Source organism: Myotis davidii, unplaced genomic scaffold (assembly GCF_000327345.1).
Source record: "Myotis davidii unplaced genomic scaffold, ASM32734v1 scaffold1903, whole genome shotgun sequence".
NCBI lineage: Eukaryota > Metazoa > Chordata > Mammalia > Chiroptera > Vespertilionidae > Myotis > Myotis davidii.
Genome location: NW_006293911.1, coordinates 211,190 through 236,428, shown reverse-complemented (window position 1 = coordinate 236,428; position 25,239 = coordinate 211,190). Strand labels below are relative to the sequence as shown.

At 38.8% G+C, this 25,239-nt stretch overlaps 1 protein-coding gene across 1 annotated transcript in view; it reads right to left on the bottom strand.

Annotated features, from left to right (window-relative positions):
- Nucleotides 1-14,697: 14,697 nt before the first annotated feature.
- YME1L1 (YME1 like 1 ATPase) overlaps nt 14,698-25,239 on the bottom strand; it is a 56,293-nt gene continuing 45,751 nt past the window's right edge. Inside the window, exons 12-19 of the mRNA XM_006767798.2 lie at nt 24,669-24,731; nt 23,064-23,176; nt 21,980-22,135; nt 20,724-20,875; nt 19,731-19,857; nt 19,564-19,637; nt 18,812-18,898; nt 14,698-15,988 (exon numbers count right to left, since the gene is read on the bottom strand). Of these exons, the coding sequence (XP_006767861.1) occupies nt 15,845-15,988; nt 18,812-18,898; nt 19,564-19,637; nt 19,731-19,857; nt 20,724-20,875; nt 21,980-22,135; nt 23,064-23,176; nt 24,669-24,731 (916 nt within the window). The 3' untranslated portion in view covers nt 14,698-15,844. The remainder of the gene's footprint in view (nt 15,989-18,811; nt 18,899-19,563; nt 19,638-19,730; nt 19,858-20,723; nt 20,876-21,979; nt 22,136-23,063; nt 23,177-24,668; nt 24,732-25,239) is intronic.

The window sequence follows — 25,239 nt, the reverse complement described above, 5'->3', positions numbered from 1 at the left end:
TTCTGTAGAGATGTTCTGAGGTGGCTGCACTTGGGTCTGCATAGACATCACAGTTTTTGGCATGCCTCACATTGACTGTTGCTGGGGGATGGGTGCTGGCTGCCACTGCCGGGGCTCGGGGGGCAGAATAACAGGCCCACTGACCTGGTTGGGTCACATTCAGGCCCATGGGGGCCATCTGGCTCTCAGGGGTCACTGTGCCTCAGGGGCCTACAGTTGTTGGTGCTCACCCAGTACAGGTGCTGCTGCTGCTGTGGCTCACATGCAATCTGTCGGGTGCCTCCACTGCTGCAAGTGGGCTGGGCAGTGGGCGGTGGGGCTGGCACCTGGTTGGTGGGCTTCCCAGTGCAAACTGTGGTGGGGGGCTGAGTTCTGGCCACGCTGGAGGAGTCGGCTAGTGGCATGCTCACAGGAGAGGTCTGGGGTATAGTCAGCGGCTGTGGTGTCCAGGGTGTGCTGGGATGCAGTGTGGGGGGTCAGGGTGGTGCTGAAGGAGGGGAAGGCAGACTCAGCTGAGGCAGGGTGCGGGTGTTGATGGTGGCATCCATGGGCACATGAGCTACGCATGCTTCCGGCGGTGCTGTATCTTTTGCTGGTGGAGCTTCTGCTTGATGTTGAGATAGTAGGGAATGGGGCACGTGTTTCTTGGCAGTGTTGGGCATGGTAGCAGCAAAGGGTGATGAACTGTTTGCACACTCCACAACCTCCATTGGTCTTGTGCTGGCAGCCATTGGTGTGCTGCACAACCCATCTTATCTTCTGGAAGGACAGCTGCAGGCACTCGGTGTTGCAGTACTAGCGGGCATGCCTCAGGGACTGGATGCGGCACTGGATGGCCTGGCACTTCCACTTCCAGAGGCTCCTGAACTGTGGCTCAGCCACCATCCCTGCAGGAGCAGAGGCAGCCCTGCCTCCTCCGCTCCAGCTCCCCGCCTCCTCTGCTCTGGTTCCCCTGCCTCCTCCACTCTGGCTCCAGTGGCGGCTTGCTTCCTCCATTCCAGCTCCCCAGCCTCCTCCTCTCAGGCTCCCCCGCCTCTTTGCTCTGGCTCCGCAGCTGCATTACCGCCTCAGCAGTGGAGCGCTGTTTTCCTGAGCAGGCAGCATCAGCGCTGTTTCCTGAGCAGCCAAGAAAAGAGCTCTCAGGACGCCCTCCTGTCCGGACTCGCCAAGAAACAGGCTGTTTTGGAGCCAACTTTTATTGTACTTGCTGCAGCGATGAAGCATGCATTCCACCAGGCTGTTCACACGGTCCGCTCTCAGCGGCTGCCCTCCAGGACTGAAGGACTCCGGCGGGGCTGAGAGGACTGGACACTGTCATCTTGTGGCTATGGATGCTGCCATCTTTGTGATGGAGTGGCAGTTAATTTGCATATTGCCCTTTTATTAGACAAAATTATTTTGTTTTTTACTTTTCTTCTTATCCACTCATTCTCTTTCTACCTCCTCTATACTGAACCATGGCATTGCCCTATCCATTCCATTTCTCTACCTTGCTTTCTGGATATAAGCGCTGCCTCTACAGATTCTGTCCCCCACCCCCTTTTTTTTCTGGGTGTTTGTTGTTTGAATTTTTTGGTTTGTCTTATGGAGTTTTTTCCCCATATATGTATATTTTTTTATCCTTCATTTTGCTTCTTTTTCTTTTCTCTCTTATCTTTTTTTTCCTCAGCACCATTGTTGCTCTCTCCTCTCAATTCTCTGGTGGTCACTTTTATTGGGGTTGTCGGTATCGTGAGTACATTTGTGTTTTGTTCCCTTTGTGTCATGCCTTGTCAAGTTGTATTTTGTGTTTTTCTGTCATTGTGGTAGAGGGTGAGCCACATAACCAGAAACCCAGAGAGGAGACTCCATCCATGAATGGGACAATAACACTCAAGACACAACTACACCAGGAGGACCCAAATATCCCAAGTAGGGAGCATCCATAGAATACCCAACCATAAGACCTGAGAGTTGCACCACTAGATCCCACAAAACATCTATTATACAAGACAAACTCAAAAAAATCTGGGTGACATAGAAGTTTGATCTAATACATTGTAAAACCCCACAAAGGAACAGCAAAAAGATGGGGAGAAAAAGAAACAACCCACAAACAAAACAAAAGGAGGAATCACCCGAAAAGGAAGTAAACAAAATGGAGCCAAGCAATTTGTAAGAGAAACAATTCAGAGCAATAGTTATAAGGATGCTTAAAGGATGGAAGACAAATTCAACATGTGTAAGAATCTAGAGGAAATGAAGAAAAAAGTGGAAATGAAGAATGACATAGCTGCAATAAAGAACACAATGGAAAGTATCAACAGTAGATTAGAGGAAGCTGAGACTGCATCAGAAGACAAGGTAAAAAGAAAAAAACACCCAAGCAGAGCAGCAACTGGGTAAAACAAACCTTAAAAGCAGGAGGAGAACCTAAGCCAGCTAAGAGACAACAGGAAATGAACAACATCTACATAATAGTGGGGCCAGAAGAGAGGAAACTGAGCAAGGAATAAAACACCTGTTTGAAGAAATAATGACAGAAAACTTCCCTGATATTGGGAAGAAAAAAACTCACACAGGTCCAAAAAGCACACAGAGTCCCAAACAAGATGAACCCAAAAAAAACAACACCAAGATATATCATAATTAAATTGGCAAACACCAACTACAGAGTAAGAATCTTAAAGGCTGACTGAGAAAGACAGCAAGTTATCTATAAGGAATCTCCCATTAGACTATCAACTGATTTCTTAACAGAAGCACATCAGGCCAGAAAAGAATGGAATTAAATATACAAAGTGACACAAAGCAAGGGGCTGAATCCAGCAAGGCTATATCATTCAAAATTGAGAGGGAAATCAGGAGCTTCACAGACAAAAAAAGGACTAAGGGAGTTTATTACCACCAAGCCAGCATTACAAGAAATGCTAAATTGACAGCTATAAAAGGAAAAAATAGGAAGGGAGGAAGGAACACAGGCACGAAAAATAAAAATGGCTACAAACAAATACCTATCAATAATAACTTTAAACATAAGTGGACTAAATGCTCCAATCAAAAGACATCCAGTGGCTAAATGGATAAAATATCATGACCCATATATATGCTGTCTACAAGAGACCCACCTCAGAACAAGGGACTCACACAGACTGAAAGTGAAGGGATGGAAAAATATCTTCCAGGCAAATGGAAATGAAAAGAAGCTGAGGTAGCAATACTTATATCTGACAAAATAGACCTCAAAGTGAAGGCCACAATAGGAGATAAGGAAGGCCACTACATAATACCAAAGGGATTGATGCAATGAGAAGATATAACCCTGGTAAACATATATGCACCCAATGCAGGAGCACTCAAATACATTTTTTAAAAAATCCTCCTGGAAGATATCAAGGGAGAGATAAAAAACAATACAATCATACGAGGGGACTTTAATACCCCACTGACATCACTGGATAAATCCTGTAGACAAAAAATCAGCAAGAAACAGCAACCCTAAATGACTCACTAGATCAGATGGACTTAATTGACATCCTCAGAACATTTCACCCCTAAGCTGCAGAATATATGTTCTTCTCAAGTACACGTGGGACATTTTTAAAGATAGATCACATATTGAGTTACGGGCAAAATCTCTCCAAATTCAAGAACATTGAAATCATATCAAGCATCTTTTCAGAACACAATAGCATACTATTAGAAATAAACTACAATAAAAAAAATTCAAACACTAGGAAGCTGAATAGCATGCTATTAAACAATGACTGGGTTACAAAAGAGATCAAAGAAGAAATTAAAAACATCCTAGAAGTGAATGACCATGAAAACACAACAATCCGAAGTCAGACACAGCGAAAGCAGTCCTGACAGGGAAGTTTATAGTTCTATAGGCCTACTTCAAAAACACAAGAAAAAATTATAATAAATCATCTAACTCTCCAACATAAAGAATTAGAAAGAGGCCGAAACCGGTTTGGCTCAGTGGATGGAGCGTCAGCCTGCGGACTGAGGGGTCCCGTGTTCGGTTCCGGTCGGGGGCATGTGCCTTGGTTGCGGGGCACATCCCCAGTGGGGAGTGTGCAGGAGGCAGCTGGTCGATGTTTCTCTCTCATCGATGTTTCTAACTCTCTATCTCTCTCCTTTCCTCTCTGTAAAAACTCAATAAAATATATTTTTAAAAAAAAAGAATTAGAAAGAGAGCAACAAGAAAATCCCAATGTGAGCAGAAGGAAGGAGATAATAAAGATCAGAGCAAAATAAATGACACAGAGACAAAAAAAGATCAATGAAACCAAGAGCTGGTTCTTTGAAAGGATAAACAAGATTGATGAACCTATAGCCAGGATCATCAAGAAGCAAAGAGAGAGGATCCAAATAAACAAAATCAGAAATGAATGAGGTAAAATAACAACAGACCCCACAGAAATACAAAGGATTATTTAAAAATACTATTAACAACTCTATTCCAACAAACTAGACAACCTAGAGGAAATGAACATATTCTTAGGAAAATATGACCTTCCAAAACTCAATCAGGAAGATTCTAAAAATCTCAATAGGCTGAAAACTATGGAGGAAATTGAAGCTGTCATGAAAAAGCTTCCAGCAAACAAAAGTCTGGGGCCTGATGGCTTCACAGGAGAATTTTATCAAACATTCAAGTAAGAATTAAAACCTATATTTCTCAGACTCTTCCAAAAAATTCAAGAGGAAGGAACACTTCCAATCTCATTCTATGAAGCCAGCATTACCCTAATACCAAAACCAGATAAAGACAACACAATGAAAGAGAATTGCAGGCCAATATCGCTCATGACCATAGATGCCAAAATCCTCAACATAATTCTAGCAAATCGGATCCAGCAGTCAACACCCATTTATGAAAAGAACTCCCAGCAAAGTGGGAATAGAGGGATCATAACTCAAGATAATAAAGGCCATATATGACACACCTACAGCCAACATCATACTCAATGGGCAAAGACTAAAACCATTTTACCTAAGAATAAGAATGAGACAGGGATGCCCATTTTCACAACTCCTGTTTGACATAGTTCTGGAAATGCTAGCTATAGCCATCAGACAAGAAGAAGAAATACAAAGTATCCAAATTGGAAAAGAAAACGTAAAACTGTCATTATTTGCAGATGACATGATACTGTATATAGAAAACCCTAAAGACTCCATTAAAAATATTAGACTTAATAAATGAATTCAGCAATGTAGCAGGATACAAAATTATTGCCAAGGAATCTATGGCATTTTTATACACCAATAGTGAACTTACAGAAAAAGAGATTTTTAAAAAGTCCCATTTACCACCGCACCAAAAAAATTAAGATATTTAGGAATAAACTTAACTAAGGAGGTAAAAGACCGATACTGGGAAAACTACAGGACACTGAAAAAAAAAATAGAGGAAGACATAAGCAGATGGAAGAACATACCATGTTCATGGATTGGTAGAATCAACATCATTAAAATGTCCATACTAGCCAAAGCAATCTATAGATTCAATGCACTCCCCATTAAAATTCCAGTGGCATATTTCACAGACCTAAAATGAACTCTCCAAAAATCCATCTGAAATACTAGTTTAAAAAAAGACCCTTAATAGCTGCAGCAATCATGAGAAAAAAGAAGAAAATAAGAGGGATCTCAATGCCAGATATTAAGCTGTATTACAAAGCCACTGTTCTCCAATAAGGGTTTAATCTCCAAAATTTAGAGGAACTCATACGACCTAACAAAAGGAAGATAAACAATTCAATCAAAAAATGGGCAAAGGACCTATATAAACACTTTTTGAAATTGGACCTAAAGAAGGCCAAGAGACATATAAAAACATGCTCAAAGTCACTAATCATTTGAGAGATGCAAATCAAAACAACAGTGAGGTACCATCTCACCCCTGTCAGAATGGCTGTCATCAACAAATCAACAAACAGCAAGTGTTGGCGAAGATGTGGAGAAAAAGGAACCCTCGTGCACTTTTGGTGGAATGCCACTGTGGAAAACAGTACGGAGTTTCCTCAAAAGTTAAAAATGGAACTCCCATTTGACCCAGTAATCCCACTTCTAAGAGTATATCTGTGGTACATCTACACGATGGACTACTCTGCTGCTGTAGAAAAGAAGGAACTTTTACGATTTGCAACAGCATGGATGGAACTGGAGAGCATTATGCTAAGCTAAATAACCCAGTCAGAGAAAGATAAATATCACATGATCTCACTCATTTGTGGAATATAATGAACAACATAAACTGATGAACAAAAATAGATCCAGAGACAGAGAAACACCAAACAAACCGTGAAACCTCAGAGGAAAGGCCGGGAGGGTAGGGAGTGGGGGGCTTGTATGCATGTATATCAGCGTAACCAATGGAAACAGACACCGGGGCAGTGAAAGCTTGTCCTGGGTGGGTGGGAGTGGCTGGGAAGGGATTGATGGGGGAAAAAGGAGACATATGTAATATGTTAAACAATAACAAAATTAAATTAAATTAAAACAGAGTGTTGACACTAAAATAGAATCACTCACACACTGGGAGTGCCTCTGAACTGCAGGTGGATGGAACCTGACATAATGTAGAGAAGCGTGAGAATAAAAAGGCCTCCAAGAAATGGTGAGTGGAGGCCTGATGGCCTCTGAGGAGGCTGACAGCAGGGCTTCTGGCATTTATCTGCCTAATTTTCATAATTTTTTTCCTAAACTGCTGTAAAATCAGCAAAAATGCCTTGGCGATTTTAGCATAGTTTCTAGCATATTGGTTGGCACTCAAAGGGTTAATTGACCTTTTCTTACAAACATGAAATGTCACCAGTATCAATTTTTAAAGTCTTACATATATTTGGGGTGTGTGGGCATTTTCCCCTATGTTCCAATCACTTATCTGTAAATAAATACTTTGTGAAAGTTTATAGCACCTGTTGATAGCTAGAAGGGTAAACCTGTGTCTACTATACAAAATTTTATTAATTTCATCACAACAATGAAAGCATGTAACTGAAAATATTTTTTTTAATATATTTTATTTATTTTTTACAGAGAGGAAGGGAGAGGGAGAGAGAGTTAGAAACATAGATGAGAGAGAAACATCTATCAGTTGCCTCCCACATGGCCCGACTGGGGATGCGCCCGCAACCAAGGTACATGCCCTTGACTGGAATCAAATCCGGGACCCTTCAGTCTGCAGGCTGACGGTCTATCCACTGAGCCAAACCGGTTAGGGCTGAAAATATTTTAAAACATATTTATTTGGTTGTAAAATTGATAGACATAGGAAGAGCACACATTTTGAGAAAGTGAGTCTTCCTAATCAGGACCACAGCCATCTTCCCATCTCAAAGTTCCTTCTGAGGTCCCTCCATAAAGAACACAGGTGCACACTTATATAAAATGGTTATTGGATTTTATCCAAAAGAACTTTTAGCCCAGAAGTGGATCAATTATGGGAAGTATTTCTCTCATTATGCATTTTTCTATAGTATGTAACATTACAGTGTAAAAATGTGTACATCCTATATAATAGAAGCCTTATATGCAAATCGACCGAACAGCAGAATGACCAGCCGGTATGATGCCACTGACCATCAGGGGGCAGATGCTCAATGCAGGAGCTGCCCCCTGGTGGTCAGTGTGCTCCCACACGGACAGCGCTGTTCAGCCAGAAGCCAGGCTCATGGCTGGCGAGAGCAGCGGCGGTGGCTGCAGCACTAAGGAGCAGTTAGCAGACGGGCTGTAAGGAGCGAGGGGTCCTGGACTGTGAGAGGGCACAGGCCGGGCAGAGGAATCTCCCCCTGACCCTCACCCCCCTAGTGCTCCAATGTCATGCACCAGGCCTCTGGTCTGATATAAAATGCTGTATATACTTAATTTTGTTTCCATTTTTGATATGTAGTTACATCACTTAAAAGTTGTCAGTAAAGTGTTCTGTAAGAGGAATTGTGAGCGGGTCCTTATGTTTTTGTTTTTGCTCATAAAGTTGGTCAGAGCGCTAGACCCCAGGTCAGGTGTCCACCAGGGAGGAGCTGTGGGGCCCCAGGTGGGAAGTCAGCCCAGGGCTCTGGCTGACAGGAGGTTGCTCCCACCTGCTGAGACCTGCAAGGGTGCATCTCTCCCAGGTCCACCCACCTCCTCCCAGTGGACCCCGGGCCCCCAGCCTCCCAGTCCCCATCACCTGCTCATCCTGTCCCTATCATTCAGGCCACTTTCCTGAACAATAGGATTTTCTTCACTTTCCGCACGTTGCCCACGCTGGCAGCTTTGTGGATCGCTCCCATATCTGTGTCTCGAAAGAGAGGCCTTCAGGCTCCCATGCCACTGCTCCCAGGATTGGTGGGGGAGTCCATGGCAGCCATGCTGGGGCTTCTCAGAAAAGAAAACACCTTCGTGGCAGAGAGTCAGGGCCTCAGAGAAGCCTCACCTTCCCTCCGCTTTTCGCGCCTCCTGAGCTCAATACTAGCTCTCTAGCCAACCACCTCACGTCACAGCATTCAAGCAGGGCAGTTTGGCATCTCTCCCCTCAGAATCACAATAACCAAGCAACGGTCTCTGACATCACTAGGCATTCGCATAGGGCAGGGGTCCTCAAACTTTTTAAACAGGTGGCCAGTTCACTGTCCCTCAGACAGTTGGAGGGCCGGACTATAGTTTTAAAAAAAACTATGAACAAATTCCTATGCACACTGCACATATCTTATTGTGAAGTAAAAAAACAAAACGGGAACAAATACAATATTTGTATTTGCATGTGGCCCGCGGGCTGTAGTTTGAGTACCCCTGGGTAGGGCCTTGTGGTCAAGGGCAGCCAGAGCCCATGTGCAAAGCCCAAGTAACTCAAATCGCAGGGACTGCCTGGTGGATGTGTCTCCCTGGTTAGAGCTTCTGCCTGAGCACCAGAGGGTGGCGGGTTCCATAACTGGTCAAGGGCATGAACCTAGGTTGCAGATTAGATCCCTGGTCCCATCAGGTGCATTCGGGAGACAGTCAACCGAAGTCTCCCTCACATCAATGTTTCTCTCTTTCTCTCTCTTCTCTCCTCTCTCTCTCTCTCTCTCTCTCTCTCTCTCTCTCTCTCCCATCCCCCACCCCTCCTCCTTCCTTTCCTTCCAGAAAGAAACAATTAATGGAAATAATTTACTCAGTGAGGATTAACAAAAATTAAAATTTAAAAAAAACCTCAGTGATTGCCTGTGGGCAGGTGTGGGTTCTATTCAAACATCCCTGGGAGTTGGCCAGGTGTTTCCAGAGGCTTGCAATAGTTATCCCAGTGAAAAAGCAGTCTTTGCCTCCGACCAGGGCTAGGGTTGTGTGGAACTTCAGGATGCTCAAGGTCTGGTCCTCCAGAAAACTCCCCTTAAAAACACCTCTACATCTCCCAGTGCCCCAGTTTATATCTGTTCCACATCCCTCTGGCCCCAGCCAACCTCCAGGGAATTTAGCAGATGTAACAGAAGGATGTTTTCATGGTTTCAGAGACTGTAGCAATATGTGTCTGCAGGTGCAAATTTATGAGAAACCAGTGCCCGTTCTCCAGATGAAAGCACCTTTCCGCAGGCCTCTTAATACTCCCCCTTTGGCCCACCTCTTACATTTTAATTTGTGTAAGAGGTGGGTCAAATAAATCTTTAATCAATCCAAGATTTATTTTGGAGCATGGTGTTCACATTTAAGACCTATCTTATAAAATGGTTATTCACCTGTCCCAAACCACCTTTTCTCGCCTAGTTTTAAATGTCACTTTACTATGCATTAAACTTTCAGGTTATGCTTTTTGTTTTTGGTGGTCTGTTTTATCCATTGAACTGTCTGCTTCTTTTTGCATCAGCACTGCACTATTTTAACTTCTTTATAAAATGTATTGTAGTATTTTACAGTTTCAATGTTCCCCCTCCTTATTATTCTTTTTGTCTTCTCCCAGCAATGTGTACCTTGAAATTATTTGAAATGAAGTTTTAATCAGTATTCTAAGTTTTTAAAAAATCTTAGTGAGATTTTAATTAGCTTGAGAATTTTAACTGAATCTCTTGAATCAGTATATCCAGATACATATGATGTCTCTCAATTTATTTAAGTCCTATTAATATGTTCCTCTTAGCTTTCGGTTTCTTTTAAAATTAGAGAAAAACATGTTGTCCCACTTATTTATGCTTTCATTGGTTGCTTCTTATATGTGCCTGGACTGGGATTCAAACCCACAACCTTGGCACACGTGGACCATGCTCTAACCCAGTGGTCGGCAAACTGCAGCTGGCCAGCCACATGTGGCTCTTTGGCCGCTTGAGTGTGGCTCTTCCACAAAATACCACCTGCGGGCACACACGTACAGTGCGATTGAAACTTCATGGCCCATGAGCAGAAGTCGGTATTTTGTGGAAAAGCCACACTCAAGGGGCCAAAGAGCCGCATGTGGCTCGCAAGCCGCAGTTTGCCAACCACTGCTCTAACCAATTGAGCTCCCAGGCAGGGTGATACTTTCATTTTTTGATTTTTGGTTTGTTTTGTTGTTGACACTATTAGTGATGTGGTAGTTTTTTTCCTTATGTGAATCCTGCCCACTTTAGACATATTTGGGATTTTTTATTTTTTATTGTGATGGAATATTTTTCCATTATCATTATAAGTGATTATTATATTAATATCTGTACAGTTGACAATCAGACTGAAGTTTTCAAGCTGTACTTTTGTAACTGGGGAAGGAGTTGACAGTTTATGGCAGGTTCGCAGGGAAGGCAAACTGGATGGTAAAGATTTCACCAGAAAGATGTCATATTGAGCAATTTTTTAATACAGATGAAAAAACAAAGTAAAATGCAAGCAAGGGGGGTTGTTTTTATTGAAGGGTAAGATAATTGTTTTTTAAAATGACATAAAATACCTATTTTTTCCTCAAATCCCATTAGCCAAATTTTTCAGTAATCCGCTTACTGAGCTTATCTTCTTCACCATTATGAAGCCTCTCCTGCTCCATACATGTCCCATATTCTTTAAGATTCACAAACTTAAAGTCTAAATACTCATTTCCCCTTGCTTCCGTCTTTCTCTATCAGCAACTCCTGTCTTTCCATCTTTATACCATGTCTTAGGAAGGTAAAATAGGTTGACTCCATATTCCACAGTAACTGGTATAAACATGTGAGCACCAACAGAGACTCCTTTTAGTGTAGTTCTTGATCCAGCAATTCCAAATGGACTATACCTGCTATGGTGGGTGAAACGCACAGGAGCAGGAGCTGCCCCACAGCAACGGCTAATACAAACCCAGCTAACTCAGAACTCACCACATCCCTACTACATTTGCTAATGATTTCAGGAGCTAGCCAAAATGAAAAGTAACAGCAACCAACACTGCATAAAATGCACCAGGAAAATGTGAAAGTTTGGTACACACATCTTACAGACAGACAGACACATAGATTTTAATTTAGGGAGTTATTCTTCTGAGGCCATTTATTGCCATTTTGTTCTTTGGTTCAATAGTTCGCAAAATTGCTTGGAAATGGAAACCCAGGTGAGTGCCTGGACCTTTCGCAAAAATTGCTGCTAGTGAAGGGATCCCTGCTGAGGGACGAGTGCCTTCATTGGCAAAAGAATTAACCAAATCAACAAAATTCTCAGGATGACTCAGCTTAGCTAGACCAACTGTTTTTTTGTGTGTGTGAATGGTTTAAACAATGATCACCAAGCATTTGCCTCCTACAGCAGCCTGATTAGAAAATGACCTATTGTATCCTATCTGCTCCTCAGATTTACAGGAGAGGCTCTCTGTAGTGACATGTGACAAGACGGCTCTGACTGCATTGAGGATCAAAGACATGGCCCGGCTGCAGAGAGGTAGGAACCAGTCACCAGGACTCCAGGTCAGTGGACCCTAGAGTTTCTCTATGGACCAGAGATACTCAGAGTAAACGTTAGGCCAACTCTGAGTTTGTGTTTCCTTGGTCAAACGAGCAATTGGAATTTAAAATTTCCCATTCCCAGATTTTTGTGGAACTAATTTTGGACCGAGCAGATGCCCTGTAGAAAGGTGTTGCTTGGAACCCTCATGCCTACCTAAGACTCAAATAATGCCCTGGTTCTGCTTCCCTGCACACTCATTTAAGTTATGCTAATGGAATTCATAATGTGTAGACTAGTATTTGTTTTGTGATGAAAAATGACTGAGAGATGGATGCCTTACCAAATCCCTTAGCAAACGTTTTCCAATTCCAGTTCAAAGGCTGTCATTAATGTGTTTTCCCTCTACGAGTAACCAAGAAACATGTGGAACGCTCTTTCACAACCGATTCATTTGTTCTCTGGGATGTGCAAAACCAGGGCAGACTTGAAAATGACCTGAACATTGAATGTCCTGTGAGCCAACACACAGATCCATCAGCAGGTGGGAATCCTGACTGATGGGACGTGAAGAGAACCTCGGTCTAATCTTTGGCTAAATGCTATGCAATGCAAACATAGCAACAAACCTTAGGAAGCAAGATTTAAACATTTTATAAATGAACAGACATGAATGGCTACATACTCCAGCAGGGACAAATTTCACAAATTTGCTGGAGGCAACTTATTAAACAAAACAAGGACAACCCTCTATAAAGAAAATCGACTCCATATTGCAACACTAGCTGAAATTCAATAAGATTAGAAAGCAAAAAAAAAAAAAATTTAGAAAACAAAGAAATAAGAAAATGTGACCCTTACTAAGGAAGAAATAGAAACTATGTCCTCAAGATGTTGAATTTATCAGAGACTGAAAAGCATCTGTTGTGAAGATGTTCAAAGAACTAGTGCAAGTCATATTTAAAGAATTAATGAAAACTATGATAAAAATGATGCAATGCATGGAGAATCTCTATTAAGATAGAGAATATATGAAAGGCCAAATAGAATTTGGAGATTAAGAATACAATGATCTGAAACTCATTGATTTGACATGGTAGAAGAAAGAATTAATTGACCCTGAAGAATCAAAAGAAATTATTCACTCTGAAGAGGAGAAAACAACGAAGAAAAGTAACAAAGCCTGAGAGACCAGATCAATATCAAGTGTTTCAACACATTTGCAAGAACAATCCCAGAAGAGAGACAATAAAGGACAGATAAGTATATTTGAAAAAATAATTGTCAAAAAAATTCTCAAATTTGCCATGGCCGGGTGGCTCAGTTGGTTGGAACATTATCCCATACACCAAAACACTGTGGGTTCAATTCCTGTAAGGGCACATACCGAAGTTGTAGTTCTGATCCCTGGGTGTGTATGGAGGCAACATATCAATGGTTCTCTCTCACAATGGTGTTTCTCTCTCTAAAATCAATAAACATATCCTCAGATGAAGATTAAAAAAAAACAAACTCATGTTTGATGAAAAACGTAATGTACATATCACAGTCCAACTATTAAAAGTCAAGGCTGAGAAAAACTTCTTAAAAATAAGAGATAAACAACCTATCAACAAAGGAGACCAAAATTTTTATTAATAGCTAACTTCTCTCCAAAAATAATGGAAGTGTCTCTGGGGTAATATATTCAAAGTTATTTAAAAAAAACAAAACTGCCAGTCCAGTATGGCTCATTGGCTGAACGTCGACCTATGAACCAGGAGGTCACAATTCAATTCTCAGTCAGGGCGCATGCCAGGGTTGCTGGCTTGATTTCCAGTAGATGGCATGCAGGAGGCAGCCAATCAATGATTCTCTCTCATCATTAATGTTTCTCTCGCTCTCCCTTCCCTCTGAAATCAATAAAAAATAAATTTTTTAAAAAGAAAATCTTTAAAAAAGAAAAAAAAGGTCAGTCCATGTATTATGTTATACCCAGCAAAACTATTCTTTAAAAAAGGCAAATTAAAGATATTCCCAACAAAGACTGAAAATATAAGATAGCAGTATAGTATTGTATTGTTGAGTTGTAATATATAAAGATATTACAAATGACAATAATAGCACAAAGAGAAGAAAATGCTAAAATATAGTTAATCCATGTTACCAGAATTAAATTTGTATTATTTTGAAGTATACTATGATAAGTTGATGTGTATTGTCATCCCTAGAGCAACCACTAAAATGTAACTTAAATAAAAGAGGAACACAGGGTACCTCTTTAGCTATGAGAAAAACAGAAAACAAAAAGTGATATAGCAGATATTATAAACAACTATATCAATATTAAACATGAATGAACCATACCCAACTGAAATAACAGAAGAGATTGCCAGACTGGATTTTAAAAAAGCAAGATCCAGCTGATAAAGGACTTGCAGTCACAATATGTGATTTCTTAAAATGAATAAGACAAACAGTGCAATATACAGATGGTGATGTACTGTAGAACTGTATACCAGAAACCTACATAATTTTACTGACCGATGTCACCCCAATACATTCAAATTTTTAAAAAAAGAAGAAGACTATAAGAAGTACTGTACAAGATGTGGAGACACTGGAACCCTCAAACACTGGTGGTTGGAATATAATATTGTTGTATAGTTATTTTGGAAACAATTCCTCAGGTTCATAAAAGTTACCACATGACTCATCAACTTTAATCCTATTTGTGTTTCAAGTCTACCAGGAGAAATGAAACACAAATCCACACAAAGACATGTACACACATATACATATACACACACAAAGAGGGAGAAGGTGGAAGGGAAGAGCAAAAGGAAGGCAGCAATAGAAAATGAGGCAAATGAACACAACTAATGAATCTCTGTCAAGAGTAAATGGAAGTTACTTCTATTATTGTTAACATTTCTGTAAGTTTGAAATTACATCAAATTTAAAATTATTTTTAAAAGGGGCACAAATATCATGTGGCAAGTTCCTGCAATCAACATCCTCAATGAAGACCATATACAGCTTAAAAGTTATTAGAAAACTACAGGTAATTTTAATAAAATCACTTCAAGAATATAATTTGGTTAAATATAAAAAGCAATAAAATATACTCTAATTTTTCTATTGAGTTAAATAAATTTGTAAATCCTGTAACAGCATGTTCATATTCACAAAATCTGAATGAAAAACAAACACAATTTTCCATTTCTGATACAGTGTAATTCAAAAGTTCATTTTGAAGGGGACTGAGCTTTTGATCTAATTTAATTTCAGTATCAAGCATCATTATATACTTATTCAAAATTGGAAGTGTCATTTTTTTATTTAACAAAAGACTGCAGTCCTGAAATAAATTTCACTAGTGACCATGATAATGTTAAAAAAAAAAAAAGACCACAAAAATGCATGGTACATTTTTAAAAGTTTATAATCACTTAATTCTGATTGTACCTTTACATTTACAATTCACTATTTTTAAGATTTTTTTTTAAACACAATTTTATATGTGGACAGTCTGGAGCATAATTAAGTGTATCTTAATGAAGTTTCCACAGATGTATGTAGAAATATGGTGGACCAGCAGCCAAATAGCATCATTTCTTTATCAAAGATCAATGGTACTACCTACAAATGAGGACAATTCTTCAACAATTTCATTTTTTTCTAAGTAAAAAGACTTCCAAGGAGCTCAAGGCACAATTTTATTCACATCTAGTAGAGTAACCTAGCATAAAATCATTATTTATGTGCAACTTAATAACTGATGGACATTTCTCAAACAAGCTGTTTCAATCCTGATAGTTCTTTATTTTCTTTAACATAGTTGCTATGATTGCTAATTTGCAATAGGTGTCATCATGAGAATAACCAAAAGTAGATAAATGTGACAAAAGGTTGATAAAGTGTTTCACACACTTGAGTGATACCAGGTCAAAAATGGGAGAGAAGTGTTGCAAAAGGAGAGTACTGCAATGCTACTTATATTCTTGCAGTAAAACCAGCAACGGACCCATTTCAAGAGAGATCACCTCAATTCCAATTTCTTCCCTTCAAGAACAATTTGAATCTCTTTGGCATCCAAAGTCTCATAGGTCAATAAAGCTTCTGCTAGATTCTTATGCTCTTTTGCATGAGTCTTCAAGATATGTTTTGCTCGTTCATATGAGTCCTAAAATAGAAAAGCATATCTATAAGAGGCAAAAAAAACTTAGGAGAAGCAAAAACCATAAATGAGAAAAGAAAAAAATCTATGTACCCTAAAAATGTGAAATCAATTTATTTCTATTTATAAAGATAAAAGCATTTTTAAAAAAAATTTATTGATTTTAGAGAGGAGAGAAACATCAATTTGTTGTTCCACTTATTGATGTATTTATTCATTGGTTGATTCTTTTTTTCTTATTTAATCCTCACCCGAGGATAAGCATAGAGAGAGGAAGGGAGAAAGAGAGAATCATGGATGTGTGAGAGAAACATCAATTGGTGGCCCTCCTTATGTGCCACGACCAAGAATTGAACCAGCAACATTTGGTGCACAGGACCATGCTCAACCATGGAGCCACTGCAGGCTGGCCATTGGCTGACTCTCATACGTGCCCTGTCCAGGGATCAAATCCATAAACTCAACTTATCTGGACAACGCAACTAAGCTACCCAGCTAAGGCAAATAAAAACATATAAAAGCTTGGTTCCCAAAAATAATACTTTTGTACTTTCCAAATGTTTTATTTTTTACCTCAAAATCTATCACATAGGAAAATTGTTACCTAGATCAAGAGGTACTTTAAAGATTAAAGTATACTTTATACTTATCTGCTTTTTAAATAAGGCTTCTGAACATAGAAATCTATTTATTCAGTATGTATGTTTAAAAAGAAGGAAATTTGCTCCTTTTGCCTCTTGATTTCACTGATTTATTTAACAGCCAGAAAAGACCTACTATTTCCATTTTTCACTTGTATAATATATTTACTTGTTAATTTGTGACAACTATAACAGTATTATTACAGGTGATCCCTGATTTTTATACATTTTTTTTTTGCAATCCACCTTGAATTTGTCACTTAAGTCCTTCAATTGTCTTTCCAAAAGTGAGTTTGGGTTGAGTTTATCAGGTCGTAAAATAAAGACACTACTAACAATTCATTTGTGGCAGTGTCACATTTGTCTGTACTATGTTTTTGCCAATATTTTTATATTTAGTCATATTTTTGCCCTTATAAAAATGCAAACATATTAAGAACAGTATGCTATATACGCCAGGTCCCTTGAAACATATGCTGTGCAGATGTTTCTATCCTGAAGCGACTGTGTCAAGCAGCAAGGATGGACCGGCTTCCGGCAGGGTGGAAAAGAACTTGGGCCATCCTAGCCAGCTGGCACAGCAGGGGTGGCTAACGGCTCTGACCACAAGACCATGCCTGGGATTGGGCCCAGGGATAGAGGTGAGCCCCACCTGCTGCTCTGCCTGAGATCCTGGGTTGATCTGAGGATCCCTCTCAAGCCAAAAAGCCAGGACCTTTGCAAGTCCATTGATTCTGGCTGGTCCCAGTCTTTGGGGACCCACGCCACCATCACAAGTAGCAGAAGAGGATTTCTGGGCTGATCCTTACCAACACAGATGATGTAAATACTCTGAACCGTGATGTTTTTGTATCAATGTTTGTGCAATTATGAATGTACTCCCTCTTCTATCAAGCTCTACTCCTTTCAAGTTCATGCTATTTGACTACAGCCTTACCCAACAGCCTTCACTGTGCTACCTAAGTCCACATTCACTAAAGACCTCTGGCTCTTGGCTCAGTCTTCTTCTCCATTCCAAGACCTACTTTCATGTAACCCCAAATAGAACCATATCCAACCTCTGAACTAGCTCCACATCCATGAATCTTTCCCAACTTTTAATCTTCACTACACTACCTCCAATTCAACAAGTATGAAACTGACCTTATGACCTACATCCTTGCCAGCCTTAGGCCATGACCAGTGTTTACTCAGTAAATGATACAACTGAGTTGCACAGGGAAGAAATCTAAAATATTGTTTTTAGATTCATAGCTGCTCTCTCAACCAAAATATCACAAAGGCATTTGATTCCACTACATCAGTATCTCTTGAACCCACACATTTCTTAATTTCTACATTTCACAATCCTAACCCGAGCATCCATTATACCGTGACTGGATGACCACAGTACCTACCAACTGATCTCACTGAACCTACGCTTACACATTCTTGTATCCTAATCTGTATTGAACCCTGCAGTCAATATGACCTTTGTTTTGCTTATTCAGTATTCTGAGCATATGCACACTGCTAGGCACAAGCAAACACATGCTGAATATATGTCAGAATGGGAAAACAATAAAGAATCAATAATCAATATAGTCCATTCTAATAACTCTTATGGTTTTATAAATAAAAGAAAATTAAATATTTATAATCACTAATATAAACTGTTCTTAGTCTACAGTCAGAATAAAATAAAGATCCAGTCTATGAACACAGGTCTCTAACAACATATTTAAATCAAGGTTGCCCCCTGGCCGGTGTGGCTCAATGATTAGAGCATCGGTCTGTGCACCAAAGTAGTGTGGATTCGATTCCCAGTCAAGGCTCATCAAAGGCACATTCCTGGGTTCCAGGTTTGATTCCCAGCCCTGGTAGGGGCCTGTGTGGGAGGCAATTAATCAATGTGTCTCTCTCACCTCTCAATCTCTCTCTCTCTCTCTCTCTCTCTCTCTCTCTCTCTCTTTCTCTCTCACACACACACCTCCACCCCTCCACCCCAGCCCCATGCCTTCCACTCTTTCTAAAAATCAATGAAAAAAATATCCTCAGATGAGGATTAACAAATAAATAAATAAATCATGGTTGAAATAGTGCACCTATTATCTTTATTATCTTTATTTCTAAAGAACAAAAGGGTTTAACCCAACTATTTAGGCACATTATGACTAAATAAATAAATGTAGAAAAATATGATCATTACCTTCAGAAGGATTCTGATTTCTTGTTCAATAGCTGATTGCGTTTCTGGACTTAGTTTCCCCGTATCACTGTAGGTCATAACTCCAAGCTAAAACAAATGGGAAGAAATTGAACAGAAAACAAAACAAAACAAAAAACTCCACAAATAAAACATAACAGAGGAAGTACCATCCTATACATAAGAAAACCAATTTCATGGAGGGAAATTAAGAAATTCAATATAAAATGGCCTTAAAGGCAAAGAAATTTTATCATTTTTCTGAAAGTATAACACTAAAACACTAAAGTATAACACTAAAGTGTGAGCAAGACAGAAAATTTAAAATCATAAGTATGCTAGTGAGTGCCTTCTCAGAAAACTTTGGCAGCTATTCCAAGTCCAGAAATCCACAATTCAGAGTATTAGAATTGCTTTTTGGAACCACAGCGATAATGCAAGAAAGTGAAAAGGGTAAAGTATGGCAGTCTCAGCAAGTAGATTTTTTATGTCATATGAATAGAAACGGCTAAAGAATTTGTCTTATCATTTTGTTAATTCATGAACGAATAATTATTAGTGTTCAAGTAGCTAGAATGGAAACAGAATACTAAATTACTCAGAAAATAAGGTTTAGTTTAGAATAAGCAAAGACAACTCCATTTGGAATGAGACAGAGGAAAGTAAATGTTATCAATTTAAAATGAAAACCCTCTCTGAAGAGACACTTGGCACATATCATTGGAGACATGAGGAATAATAAAATTAGCCAATACCTTTTCACTCATTCCAAATTTGGTAACCATCCACTTTGCTATTTTAGTTGCATTATCGAAATCACTGGAAGCACCTAAAATTTTAAAATAAACATAGAACTCATTTTAAAAAAATATCTTTAAACCAACAAACACAATTTGAACTAACGCCATTCTTTACAGCCAACCTGTTGTTATATGGTCAGTTCCAAATATAAGCTCCTCTGCCACTCTTCCTCCCATACTAACATCCATTTGTGCAAGCAGCTGAGCTCTGGTTTCATTCCACCTGTCATTCTCAGGCAACAGGGAAACCTAGACAATTGAAAAACCGAAAAAAATTCAGAAAGTTTTGGAACACCTACAATAACCAGAATTATCATCTGGCCCTCTCACCTTACTTAATACCATGATGCTGAAAGCCCAAAGACATTTAGTAGAGATGACCATCAGGTGACCGATGACAAAACCAGCAATTTATAAAATAAGGAAAATTATTTTATAAGTAACAGGTAGATAATGCTGATATAGGACTCTTTTATCCTCTGTTGCACAAAAATGCTTAAAATCTCTACAATTAGAAAGATATGAGAACAAAATTTGTACTCAATAAGAAAAATCTTAGAAGAACTACTGAGCCAGTACATTTCTTTTGTGGGGGGAAAAAATGCAATTACATAACTAAGAATTATAATTTGCTGCTATTCCAGAATTAGATTTCATATTGTAATATAAAATATCTGGAATATTAAGGATATTCTTTATTAAAAGATAAATTTCACAAGGATCTCTAATTTCAAGATGGCTCAGGAAGTTAAAGAAAATATCAACAGCCCTAGCTGGTTTGGCTCAGTGTACAGGGCACCAGCCTATGGACCGAAGAGTCCCGGGTTCGATTCTGGTCAAGGGCTCATTCCTGGATTGTGGGCTCAATCCCCACGAGGGGATGTGCATGAGGCAACCAATCAATGATTCTCTCTCATCACTGATGTTTCTATCTCTCTATCCCTCTTCCTTCCTCTCTAAAATCAATAAAAATATATATTAAAAACGTATGAGAAAACATCAACAAATTTAGCAAGTAGCTGAATGTTGTCTTCAAGGGATTTTTATCAGCAATTTCATGCATATCCTTCTGGAAAGTGCTATCTAAAAGCAAAGAAAAACTGCAAGATACTTACATGTCCAAGTGTTGGCCCTCGAGGCATGATTGTAGCTTTGTTGATAGGCATTGCATCTTTAGTGTAATATGCAATAATAGCATGGCCAGATTCATGATATGCAGTGATGGTTTTGTTTTTGTTATCGATTTCCACACTTCTACGTTCAGGCCCTAAAAGCAAAAAATTAATCAGGTTAAATGCTCCATTAGAGAGATATATTTAAAGGAATGAAACCCATCTGCTTCAAAGTTGTTCTCAGAGTAACATGATTTAATTTCATTAAGAAATATTTTAAACAAAGTAAAAGCTTAAAAATAAGTACATATTAGCCAAAACCGGTTTGGCTCAGTGGATAGAGCATCGGCCTGTGGACTGGGGGGTCCCAGGTTCGATTCCGGTCAAGGGCATGTACCTGGTTTGCGGGTACTTCCCCAGTGGGAGATGTGCAGGAGGCAGCTGATCGATGTTTCTCTCTCATCGATGTTTCTGGCTCTCTATCTCTCTCCCTCTCTGTAAAAAATCAATAAAATATATATTTTTTAAAAAGTACATATTAACTACAATGTCAACTGAAAACCAAAATTGTTAGAACTATCATCTTACTCTCCTAGCCAAAGGGAAAGCTTAATTATATTTCTAGAAATTAAACTTTCAATTTAAAAGGAATGTCTTATCTAACCTGTTTTGAAGCCAATTCATGAGTTATAGTAAAAAATACTAAGAGTAAAATTAACTATCCTTTCATCAGCAATATTAGACAAGAGTAAAAACATAGGCACCCATGATCTACATTTGTCTGTGAGAGGCCAAATTATTTTTCTTCATTCAAATATATATTTTCATGTACCTATACATTTATTTTTATTATTATTTGTTGGTGTTAATCCTCACCTGAGGATATTTTTTCCATTGATTTTTAGAAAGTGTAGAAAGGAGCAAGGTGGGGAAAGGGAGAAGGGGAAAGAGGGAAGGAGGAAAGGAAGGAGCGAGGAGGGAGGAGGAAGAAAAAGAGAGAAAAACATTGATGTCAGAGAGGCACATCAGTTGGTTGCTTCCCACACCTGCTCCGATTGGGGCCTGTGATCTAACCTGCAACCTAAGTGCACGCCCTTGACTGGTCATCAAACCCTCAGCCCTTCAATTCTCAAGCCAAGATTCTAACCACAGAAAAACACTGGCAGGGCTACCTTTATTTTTTTAATAACCTCTCAAAATGAAGAATGTATTCTCTAACATACTGAATAGTATAAGACAGGAAAATAAAGAAAACCTACCCATTAGAATTTTATCTTTGGAAAACTCAAGTTCTTTCATGGTAACCATTTCTTTTCCATCAACAGCTGCCTTTAAAGCAGCTTGGTTCACAAGATTCTCCAACTCTGCTCCAGAGAAGCCAACAGTACCTCGAGCTATGATTTCTGGATCAACAGCTGTGTAGATATAACACAATATATTAAAGTTCCAAAACAGCCAAAAGAAAGTTTGCCAGAAAGAACCCAAATTCCGAAAGAAAAAAGCAAAACAGCCATCGTGAACTATAATTTAAAATATTTATCTTAAACTAAAAATTTTATTTTATTAACTTCTAAGGGGAAAAAGTCAAAATTGTTATAAATATGACATTAAAACTGCCATTGGGACAAATAACAAAAGCTCTTAAATTTAAATAACTTTGTGGAAATAACAAAGAAATGTAGAGTTATCTGATCATTTAAAAACCTTCAGTTATGACCTACATCATTAGTGGCCTAATGACAAATCGAAAAAGCATACTCATAGACATTTTTTTCCCCCCTAAAATTTCATTTTGAAATATTTTGGACATAAAAGCTCCCTTTATTATGGAAAACTTATTTGGTGTTTTGTTGTTTTTTTTCTTTTTTCTTGATTCAGCTATCTTGAAAATACTGCAGCTTTAATAGCTGCTTTTATTACTCAGGTCGGTCCATGATATTTCCTTTCCGTGTGTTTTGTTTCACGTGATTTCCCCCTCCTCTGACGCCCAAGGGACTATATCATGAGATACTGTGCTCATAATATGCAGGTGTTTCTTCTATTGTTTCATATTTTACATTTATCTTTAAAAACATACATACAGTCATCTGTAAGTATTATCTATCTGAATACTCAAAAGAAAACTTTCATTCAAATCAGAATTCAAAATGATAAAACCTACTGGATATGCATTAAGTATGAAATGGACTTTTTTTTTTTTTAAAAAGACATATAAATGGAAGAAAAAATGATGTATAAAGGAACTAGTCTTTTAAAACATTGCTCAAGTAAGAACCAGAAACAGGATGGATTGACATATTACCATTTTATGGAGATAACAATGTATCATGGAATAAGACTTACACTGATCAAACTTTATTTTATTGAGATACCATTTCAAAATTTCTGTTCGACCTCTTACATCTGGCCTTGGAACTGTAACCTGCATGTCAAAACGACCAGGACGAATTAAGGCACTAAAGAGAGAATACAAAAAGAAAATGAAAATTAGTAAGCTGACTATGCTGAAGGTCAAGTTAAATAGGACCACCACACTAAGGAGAGGCTGGAAAGACAATGCAACCAGAGGATGGAGTTCTGAAGGTAAGTATTCAGACAGTTCCTTATGAAACATGGCTCAAGTAAGTTTTAATAACCAGAAGACAGAGCAAAGGTATACATTGATAAATGTGTGACACCCTTCAGAAACAAAAATGTGCAGGTCAATCAGCCAGGGCACAGATAATTCTAAACCAGTCTATTAGAGGTTCAGGCAAAGACAAACTATTAGATGAAACAAAAATATGAATAACTTTTATAATAACATTAATAAAAATTTAAAATTATACTAAATTTTATTTTAAAAGTGCTCTCCAGCCCTAACCGGTTTGGCTCAGTCGATAGAGCATCGGCCTGCGGACTGAAAGGTCCCAGGTTCGATTCCAGTCAAGGGCATGTACCTTGGTTGCGGGGACATCCCCAGTGGGGAGTGTGCGGGAGGCAGCTGGTCGATGTTCCTCTCTCATCGATGTTTCTAGCTCTCTATCCCTCTCCCTTCCTTTCTGTAAAAAATCAATAAAATATATATTTTAAAAATAAAAGTGCTCTCCACCCAAAAATGTTTTTGTGATATATGTTGTCAGAAGGCCTGTTAACAGCTTTATTGAGATAATTTACATATCATCAATTTAAAGTAGATAATCCAGCATGCGCTTCCTCTCTCTTGAGCAATTTCCCTTCCTCCGGGCTCCTTCTCTCAGCATGTCTTTTTCCTAAACTCCAAGTGCCCTTCTTTTGCCTCTGTGACCTTTCCTGAGCCCACACAGCTCAGCTGGCTTACCTTTTCTCTTTCTGTGACTTTCTAAATAAACTTTCTCTTATAATTTAAAAAATAAGTGGATAATTCAAACCTCTTTAATATATTCAGAATTCTGTAACCATTACCACAGTCTAATTTTAGAATGTTTTCACCACCCCCCAAAAATAAAACACAAAAAAACTACATCCACTGGTAATCACTCCTCATTCTTCCCAGCCTCTGGCAACCATTAATCTACTTACTTTTTGTTGCCCTGGATTTACTTATATTGGACATTTCATATAAAGGGAACCACATAGCCCTAACTGGTTTGGCTCAGTGGACAGAGCGTTGGCCTGCGGACTCAAGAGTCCCAGGTTCGATTCCAGTCAAGGGCATGTACCTTGGTTGCGGGCACATCCCCAGTAGTGGGTATGCAGGAGGCAGCTGGTCGATGTTTCTCTCTCATCGATGTTTCTAACTCTCTATCCCTCTCTCTTCCTCTCTGTAAAAAAAAATCAATAAAATATATTTTTAAAAAAAAAAAAAAGGGAACCACATAATATATGATGTTTTGTGATGGGCTTCCTCCCCTTAGCATCATATTTTTAAAGTTCATCCATGTTTCAACATATATCAGTACTTCACAAAAATTTTCTTTTAATACTTACTTATCTAATGCCTCTGGGAAGTTTGTGGCTCCAATGATGATAACTCCTTCATTGGGTTTAAAACTATTTTAAAAAAAAAAAGTACTTTTTCACTAAAAATTAAAACAGCACACATATATAAATGCTCTACATAAAACTGTTTATCACTAATCTTAATAACAGCAAAGAAAAAGGATTGGTACTTTTATGCCCCAAATGATATCTCTATTTTTTAAAAGAAACAGATATTAGCACAGTGTACTTCACTACAACTGCTAATATATAATCACCAAATCATCTGTGATTATATACCTGCACAATATTTGTTTTACTTAGGAAGAGATGACCTGACACAAGAAGCTTGGGCACCTGACTAAATTTTTGAAAAATTATTTTCAAGTTTACCAATTCAAATTATATGCTCCTAAACTTCCTATCTGGTTCCAGAATGTGTTATAAGAAATATTTTTGCTTCTTTCCAAGCAACCCCACCTCTTACTTTTTATTGTATGAAAACTGATGCAAGCTTTTAATCTGTCGCAACACTAAAATCTGGTCACAAATTGTGTAGGGACCAGCATACTCTCCCTTT